The sequence below is a fragment of the Poromitra crassiceps genome, assembly GCF_964638095.1.
Source record: "Poromitra crassiceps genome assembly, chromosome: 15".
Classification (NCBI taxonomy): Eukaryota; Metazoa; Chordata; class Actinopteri; order Beryciformes; family Melamphaidae; genus Poromitra; species Poromitra crassiceps.
Window position 1 is genome coordinate 42,058,050 of NC_139634.1, and position 9,378 is coordinate 42,067,427.

The 9,378-nt window shown below is 45.7% G+C and overlaps 1 protein-coding gene across 1 annotated transcript in view; it reads right to left on the bottom strand.

Moving 5' to 3' along the window:
* Window positions 1-3,702: 3,702 nt before the first annotated feature.
* The window catches only part of fat2 (FAT atypical cadherin 2), a gene marked incomplete at its 5' end in the record, with an annotated part of 200,893 nt that continues 195,217 nt past the window's right edge, over window positions 3,703-9,378 (bottom strand). The window contains one exon of the mRNA XM_083652048.1: window positions 3,703-7,732. Coding sequence (XP_083508174.1) covers window positions 7,155-7,732 — 578 coding nt within the window. The 3' untranslated portion in view covers window positions 3,703-7,154. The remainder of the gene's footprint in view (window positions 7,733-9,378) is intronic.

Genomic DNA, 9,378 nt, shown 5'->3' on the forward strand with positions numbered 1-9,378 from the left:
TTAAAGGGACACTATGGTACTGTGGAAGTTAAAGGGACATTATGGTACTGTGGAAGTTAAAGGGACACTATGGTACTGTGGAAGTTAAAGGCACACTATGGTACTGTGGAAGTTAAAGGACATTATGGTACTGTGGAAGTTAAAGGGACACTATGGTACTGTGGAAGTTAAAGGCACACTATGGTACTGTGGAAGTTAAAGGGACACTATGGTACTGTGGAAGTTAAAGGCACACTATGGTACTGTGGAAGTTAAAGGGACACTATGGTACTGTGGAAGTTAAAGGCACACTATGGTACTGTGGAAGTTAAAGGACATTATGGTACTGTGGAAGTTAAAGGGACACTATGGTACTGTGGAAGTTAAAGGGACACTATGGTACTGTGGAAGTTAAAGGGACACTATGGTACTGTGGAAGTTAAAGGGACACTATGGTACTGTGGAAGTTAAAGGGACACTATGGTACTGTGGAAGTTAAAGGGACACTATGGTACTGTGGAAGTTAAAGGGACACTATGGTACTGTGTAAGTTAAAGGGACATTATGGTACTGTGGAAGTTAAAGGGACATTATGGTACTGTGGAAGTTAAAGGGACACTATGGTACTGTGTAAGTTAAAGGGACATTATGGTACTGTGGAAGTTAAAGGGACACTATGGTACTGTGTAAGTTAAAGGGACACTATGGTACTGTGGAAGTTAAAGGCACATTATGGTACTGTGGAAGTTAAAGGGACACTATGGTACTGTGGAAGTTAAAGGGACACTATGGTACTGTGGAAGTTAAAGGCACATTATGGTACTGTGGAAGTTAAAGGGACACTATGGTACTGTGGAAGTTAAAGGCACATTATGGTACTGTGGAAGTTAAAGGCACATTATGGTACTGTGGAAGTTAAAGGGACACTATGGTACTGTGGAAGTTAAAGGGACACTATGGTACTGTGGAAGTTAAAGGGACACTATGGTACTGTGTAAGTTAAAGGGACATTATGGTACTGTGGAAGTTAAAGGGACACTATGGTACTGTGTAAGTTAAAGGGACACTATGGTACTGTGGAAGTTAAAGGCACATTATGGTACTGTGGAAGTTAAAGGGACACTATGGTACTGTGGAAGTTAAAGGCACACTATGGTACTGTGGAAGTTAAAGGGACACTATGGTACTGTGGAAGTTAAAGGGACACTATGGTACTGTGGAAGTTAAAGGCACACTATGGTACTGTGGAAGTTAAAGGGACACTATGGTACTGTGGAAGTTAAAGGCACACTATGGTACTGTGGAAGTTAAAGGGACACTATGGTACTGTGGAAGTTAAAGGAACATTATGGTACTGTGGAAGTTAAAGGGACACTATGGTACTGTGGAAGTTAAAGGGACACTATGGTACTGTGGAAGTTAAAGGCACACTATGGTACTGTGGAAGTTAAAGGGACATTATGGCACTGTGGAAGCTCATTGAGTGCCATGGACGAGTATGTTCGTCATTTCGTTTAGTAACGTAGAGTGCCAAGGACGAGTATGTTCGTCAATTGTGTTTTTTGACGGTGGGACGTGGATCAAAGGCTCAGGCATCTCCTGTACAAATATGGGAGCTATTGAAGGTGTATAACCTATTTTACGGACTCATTAGGTGGCGACAGTGCTCTCCAGATTACAGAAAGGTCCGGAAAACAGGAGGAAAAAGCCGTGATCAAAGAGAAACCGATGCATGCTGCAGCCAGAGCCATATAGATTGCTCTGTCTGCAGCTGACGTTGTCTGCGAACCGCAGTCAATCCGCGCACACAACTGAGCTCCTCTGCCTCTGTCTGCATATAGTTTCTCCACACGATTACCCGCCAGAAAGGCAGCACCCGACGCCGAAGGGCCAAACCTTTCCCTGCAGTCCGGTTTGGCATTTCCTTGTCGCGCTGGGAGCCGCCCGGCGCACAAAAACGAAGCGCTCCGAAAATAGACTGGGTGCGTGTAGGCTGTGTGTTAGTGTGGGGAGGAGTTTGCAGCTGAGGGGGGGAGAGGGGGGTGGGGCACGCAGGCACCACACAACTACACCACGTCACTACATCAGAAAATATTAGCTAGAGTCAGTGAATGTGCTTGAAATGCTTCATTTCACAAAAGGCTGAATATCTCAGCTTATAATTTGAAACCTGTCTTTTTGCTCAAAACAGCCTATCTTCTCCGGCTCATAACTAAAGAACGGAAAATGGTATCAATAAACTTTTTTTTGCAGATGATAGAAGAGAGTCTCATCGTTCTTTGTGCGTGTTCGGTGTTTACATAGTAATATCACACAATATTCTGTGGGCCTCGAGAAATCACTGAAAACGCTCTGAAACTCTGGCACTGGGAGCGTCCGTTCTCCAAAAGTGGCTGGCACTCAATGAGTTAAAGGGACACTATGGTACTGTGGAAGTTAAAGGGACATTATGGTACTGTGGAAGTTAAAGGGACACTATGGTACTGTGGAAGTTAAAGGGGCACTATGGTACTGTGGAAGTTAAAGGGACATTATGGTACTGTGGAAGTTAAAGGGACATTATGGTACTGTGGAAGTTAAAGGGACATTATGGTACTGTGGAAGAAGATACCAGCCACCCATCGCTCACACAGCCTCTTCAGTCTCCTGCCATCTGGGAGAAGATAGCAGAGCCTTCAAGCCAGCTCTACCAGACTGGCTAACAGCTTCATCCACCAGGCTGTCAGGATGCTGAAATCACTCCCCTCTGCCCCAAGAGTCTGGACTGTTAACTCAGCCCCCCACCCCCCACCGCCCCAACACACACACACACACACACACACACACACACACACACACACACACACACACACCCACACACACACACACACACACACACACACACACACACACACACACACACACACACACACACAGAACCAGCTACAAGGAACCATGCACTCAGCAGTCACTTTTGAATAAAAAATCCATGTCTCTTTAGTTAAAATGAGCTAAGTGAGCTCTGTCTGTCCGGGCGGTGTCAGCCAAGATTTGTGACGGGCAGTAATGTCATCGATGTCATCAGTGATGTCATCAGTGATGTCACTCGAGCCATTGTGATGTCATTAGTGATGTCCCTCGAGCAATTGTGAAATCGATCGTGTGTAGTGCGCAATATTTCTAGTACTACAAAACTACTGCTTATAGTATAAGCAGTAGTTTTGCACTATTTGGGACACTATTGGGACACTATTGGGCACACTACTGTGGGAGGCAAGAAGACGATGCTGCATTCAGGAACACCTGGGGATTTGATAAACTGAAGGTCACTCAGACCAAAACTAAAAAAAACATCAAACAAATATTTTCTTTAAACCCGATTTTTTTTTTAACGTTTTGGTCCCAATGAAATGTTATGTGATCTCTCCTGTTTCTAAATATATCTGTACCGTTTGGTTTGAACCAGTAACACTCTTTTTATTTACGAAATGTCTATGGGAAAATAAATTGCGAATGAAAATCTCTGGTACAGTGCTGAAGCAGGAAGTAGGCGGTCACTTTGCCTCTCTATACTGACCTCGCTAAATCATATCCGGATGGGGTATAAAGTAAAGTGACCCAAAAAAAACGCAGGCATTTTTTTTGTACCTCATTTGTGAATACGTAGCACCTTCCTAGTTAAATAAAGGATAAATACACTGCAGTAAACAAGAACTCTGACATCAATCATCGTTTATATAAGACAATCTCTTTATTCATATTCTCTTTACAATATCGAAAAAGAAAAGTTGAAATCTAGTTCAAATCTCTCACAGAGAAACGACAGGGCAAAACATGGGGGGCGGGCCCACATTGATACAAAAATAAATTTATGAATTAAATGAAACTTAAAAAAAAACAAAAAAACAAAATGTAACATACATCCAAGTGAAGTCATATTGTGCACAGACAACGACCAACAACAGCGACACAGATAGACTGTATGTACAACACCATACCTGCAGGTTATACGCTTTCTATCGACATGGATTTGATCCTAAACCATTTCACTGATAAACCATCACAAGACAGACATTCTACACAACAACACCAAAGGCAGGAAAACTGTGTGAGATGATGCGATGCTGACATGCATAGAGACTGGAGCCACGCCTACAAATGAGCTGCACCCAAACAAAGCACTCAGGACCGTCTGTGTGTCAGTAACACTCAGGACTGTCTGTGTGTCAGTAACACTCAGGACCGTCTGTGTGTCAGTAACACTCAGGACCGTCTGTGTGTCAGTAACACTCAGGACCGTCTGTGTGTCAGTAACACTCAGGACTGTCTGTGTGTCGGTAACACTCAGGACATAACTTGAAGCCGGCTTCCCACCTGCAGACACGGCCAATTGTGCCTGTATGGACGACCGGCCAAGCCGGAGGCAACATGGGGTTCAAACCCGTGACCCTCGTGTTGCTAGTCAGGCAACGTACCGCTGCACGGACAGACAGACAGAGTGTTGAATCCATTTGTGCTGAACTGTTACTGTAAATGAAACACTGATGAGAAGTAGGCAAAATGATTATGGAAAATAAACTTTTTGAAGTAGTGTTGTCTTGTGAATATACACTTCAACATTTTAATTGGTCACACCTGATTTACTGTAATGCAGGTTTTTCATTCTCTTCGAGCCATTTTGATCTAAAGGCTTCTACTTAAATGCTTGAAATGAGTTTCTTGGACAAAAAAAATAATGTGGAAAAAATAAAAACGATGCAATTAAATTATGTTTCTTACTGTAGTTGTTGAGCTGTTGAAAAACTGCTGTTTAGGATTTACATTGACTCTAAGAACACATTCACTTTTTAATACACTGTGAAACCACGTCTTAGAAAAAACACTTTTTCATTTCTCCGCGCCTTGCATATTCACACCATTTAAAATGGCTGCATAGACATTTCTTCAGTGCTGCAAACTACTCCAAATTAAGTCTTGCCTTTATCAGCGAGGGCAGCAACAGCGCACAGCAGAAAGTGTTCACAAACGCTAATGTCTCCTCCTAACGAAGAAAACACCGCCATCTAGTTCACGCCATTAAAACCCACTGCGGAGGATGTGCAGACTGGATATATTTACAGAGCTGAAACAGCATGGAGAGATGCTCTGCTGCAACACAATCGCCACGATGAGATGTCCGCATTGTACGTTTCCAGAATCCACGGAAATGTAAAAGATTTCTAAATGAAATGTACAATGCTGAGGTTTTGTTCTGGCGACTGAGCTGTGCTCAGAGATTAAAACACTACTTCACCACTAACATCACCTTGTCTACTATATTCACTCGTTTGTTTAGAGCTTGCATATTTATCTATTCATTTTTATTCATATTTATATGTATTTTTTTTAACGAGGTTCCAGCCTCCTTCATTGTAACAGACATCAACATTAAAAGACAGCAACACTAAGTCCATTATAGCATTTGATGAAATGTTTCTCCTGAAATGTAACCTACTCAATGCCATTTTTAATGGCTTTAGATTTGAAATACAACACTAGGTGTGTGTGTGTGTGTGTGTGTGTGTGTGTGTGTGTGCGCACACGTGCATGTGTGTGTGTGTATGTGCGTGTGTGTGTGCGTGCGTCCGTGTGTACAGTATGTGGGTGTGTGTGTGTGCACAGCGGAATGCGGGTACAATACACTCTGTGTGTGCATGTGTGTGCATGTGTGTGCGTGCGTGTGTGCGTGTGTGCACAGCGGAATACAATACACTCTGTGTGTGCATGTATGTGCGTGTGTGTGTGTGTGTGTGTGTGTGTGCGTGTGTGCGTGCACAGCGGAATGCGGGTACAATACACTCTGTGTGTGCTGTGTGTGTGTGTGTGCGTGTGTGTGCGCGTGTGCGTGTGTGCTTGTGCACAGCGGAATGCGGGTACAATACACTCTGTGTGTGCGTGTGTGTGCGTGTGTGTGCGCGTGTGCTTGTGCACAGCGGAATGCGGGTACAATACACTCTCATGGTGATGAACCAAGGTCTTCTTTATCAGGATTGAATCAAGGTGACATTTCGTAATAAGCATTGTTGTCTGGACGTCACGCGGGCCACTGTCATGGCAACAGCCTCTCCTCGCACCTGCTGCCTCCTGTTCAATCACAACATACAGGATATGTACATACCTTACTCAGTGACATACAGGATATGTACATACCTTACTCAGTGCTTGGCAGAGCTACAGGAGATCTTTTAGAGCTTGACAGCTGAAATGCAGTAGAACGTTTTTCATAACCAAGGACCCCTCATTTAGTCCACAATGGGGCCACGGGCGGACCCCCATATGTGATGACATTTTAATGTCTCGGACCCCGAGAACTGACTGAGGCAGAAGCAGCTTGCCTTTTAGTCCACAGTCAGTAATACTGTTCACAGTTCACAACCCCAGCGAGGTGACCAGGGCTCTCAGCGCCGGTCCACTTCTCCTGAACTTCCTGGGCGGAGCGAGGAAGTCCCGATTCCCCCCCCCGTCGGTCCGTCGGTCCGTCTCGTCTGGCAGAGCGAGACGGACCTACTGAAAAAAACAAAAACAAACACGAAACAAATAGAAGAACGTCTGTTTTCACACGTCGCTCTCATCTCCACCAGCGCCAGCAGAGCTTTCGGGAACTTTCCGTTTTCTCGCTTTCAAAGAGTCCTCGTCTGGGGAGTGTGCCCTGTACACAAAGCTGCCTTAAAGTGAATCACCGCCACTAAACGGAAACACAGGTAGGTAGTGCCGGGTATCCGTATAGGCCACTCGATACCTTTAAGGTATCAACTGAAATGACCAAGTACCAAGTAGCAAGTACCAAGTAGTAGTTTAGTAGTAATGGAACTTCTCTAGTCAAACGATACCTGCAGTCGATCATTTTTGTACACAGATCTAGAAAAAGAAAATACTGTTTGTATGGTTTTGCTCGCAGCCAATTACAGCAAGTGATGTAATGCGATGTGTGATTGGCTCGTTACCACAGCAGCTCCAACCCACACGGTCTGTGGTGGTGAAGTGGAGCGCGGTGTACGTGACGGAGCTGGCAATTTGGTGCCACCAAAACATAAAAAAAAAAGTATGGAATGAAGTACTGTATTGGTATCGGTATCGGAAGTACTGGTATTTGATACTGCTCTTGTCATTCCTTAAACGACACCCCAGCCCTACTCTCGACCCCGACCGTGGTGGCTTTAAAACATGACTTCCTCGCAGCTCCCGTAGTCGCTCTCCACCAGGCTGGAGGCGTCGTAGCTGCGGGCGTTGGGCCCGGGGGGCGGGCGTGTCTGTGGCTGGTCGTAGCTGCGGGGGTGGTTGGGCCCGGCGGGGGGGCGTGTCTGTGGCTGGGGGGCGTGGTCGGGAGGGGGAGGGGGCGGGGGCGGGGGCGGGGGCTGGTCGCCCTGCTCGGCGTACGACGGCATGGCGACGCTCAGACGCATGCTGAGCCTCTTGTAGCCGCCGGAGACGTTGTCCAGGCTGCGGGCGTGCTGCGCGGGGTAGTAGCTGATGGCGGTGTACTCGTTGGGGCACTGGGCGCTGGGCAGCGGCAGGCCGTCGGGCCCCAGGAAGTCGTCCAGGTTCTGGTTGCTGTAGCAGGGCGGCAGCGGGGCGCGCCGGTCGCAGCGCTCCAGGGGGAAGGGGAAGCCGCCGAAGCGAGAGTTGCGGCGCGAGTCGACGGTGGAGGCGCGGGAGTACGTGTCCTCCACGATGTCGAACTGGGGGAACTCCTGCACCGTCGGGCGGCCGTAATAGTCCGGGTCCGCCGGGTACACTGAGGAGAGAGTGCGGAGATACAGAGAGAGACGTCAGCATCATTCATCATGCAATATTCTGATGAAGACAATACTCTGATGAAGACAATACTCTGATGAAGACAATACTCTGATGAAGACAATACTCTGATGAAGACAATACTCTGATGAAGACAATACTCTGATGAAGACAATACTCTGATGAAGACAATACTCTGATGAAGACACTGCCATGTAAACGGCATTCTCTGATGACCTGAAGGGTTAGGGTTAGGGTTAGAGTATAAGCAATAACCCGCCAGGCCAACGGTGCCCCCGCCAGGCCAGAAAAAAAATTGCAAAACATATTTAGGCAATTTCTTTTTCTTTTTTTTTTCTTTTGCTTTCCCCAAAATTTCAATAAACGTATATGGCATATTATTACAATACAGCAATACTGGTGTTGACAGTAATAGAAGATGCCAAATCATTCAAAACAATGCTTTTAGGAGCATCGTGCCAGCGTGCAGCTAAAAGTTTAGCGTCGCCAGCGAGGGCCCCCACCGTTGCGGTCGGGGTACGTTTCGAAATCCCTCCAGGCCGGAAAGATTTTCTAGGAGAAACACTGAATCCAATTAAGCCACGTGGAGTATTCTGATCTTAATCACATTATTGAAGTGCACTGTAGACATGTATACACATCTTAATCACACTATCATGTCCTATCTGAGTTTTTTTGCAGCATTTTGCAACACGTACGGCAGTCAAACTGCTTGACGACAGACACATGCTCTAGCTTGTCACGCATCACAGTACACTTCAAGTAAAGTATTACTCTTTTTTCCCCCCAATGTCAGCAAATGTGTCAATGTTAATTAGAGTTAGAGAGAGAGTAAAAATCAATACTGCACCGCTGTTACTATAAATCCATAAGCAGATTTCAATTAACACTTTGACTTCGTTTTAATTTTAAACAGCTGCCACAGAACAAGCGTCGCTCCACGCGTCAACAAACAAGTCTCATCAAGAAGTGTTTGTTCACATCCGCTATTTGTATGCTACTGTACACTTAAGCATTTAACTGTTGCTCCTATCTCTCTAGCTTCTGAGGGACTGGGTTATGGTTTGCATTGGGTTAGGCTTTGGATTGGGTTAGGGTTTGGACTGGGTTAGGGTTTGGACTGGGTTATAGGGTTGAAAGTAGAATCATCTTCACTTCCTGGATAAACAGCAGCATAATCAGCTATTATGTAACACAAATACAATTCAACAATACTTGTCACAGCAACTACTGAACCCAACTGAAACACAGCAAACTCACATGAACACAAGAGCCCTCTAACCAGACCAGAAGCTAGGTGCTTTTACCTTCAAAATAAAAACGTTGATTGTAGTTAAACTCTGTACAGAACACGCTCTCTGTCAGGTGGTCTGTACAGAACACGCTCTCTGTCAGGTGGTCTGAGAACACGCTCTCTGTCAGGTGGTCTGTACAGAACACACTCTGTCAGGTGGTCTGTACAGAACACACTCTCTGTCAGGTGGTCTGTACAGAACACACTCTCTGTCAGGTGGTCTGTACAGAACACACTCTCTGTCAGGTGGTCTGTACAGAACACACTCTCTGTCAGGTGGTCTGTACAGAACACTCTCTCTGTCAGGTGGTCTGTACAGAACACACTCTGTC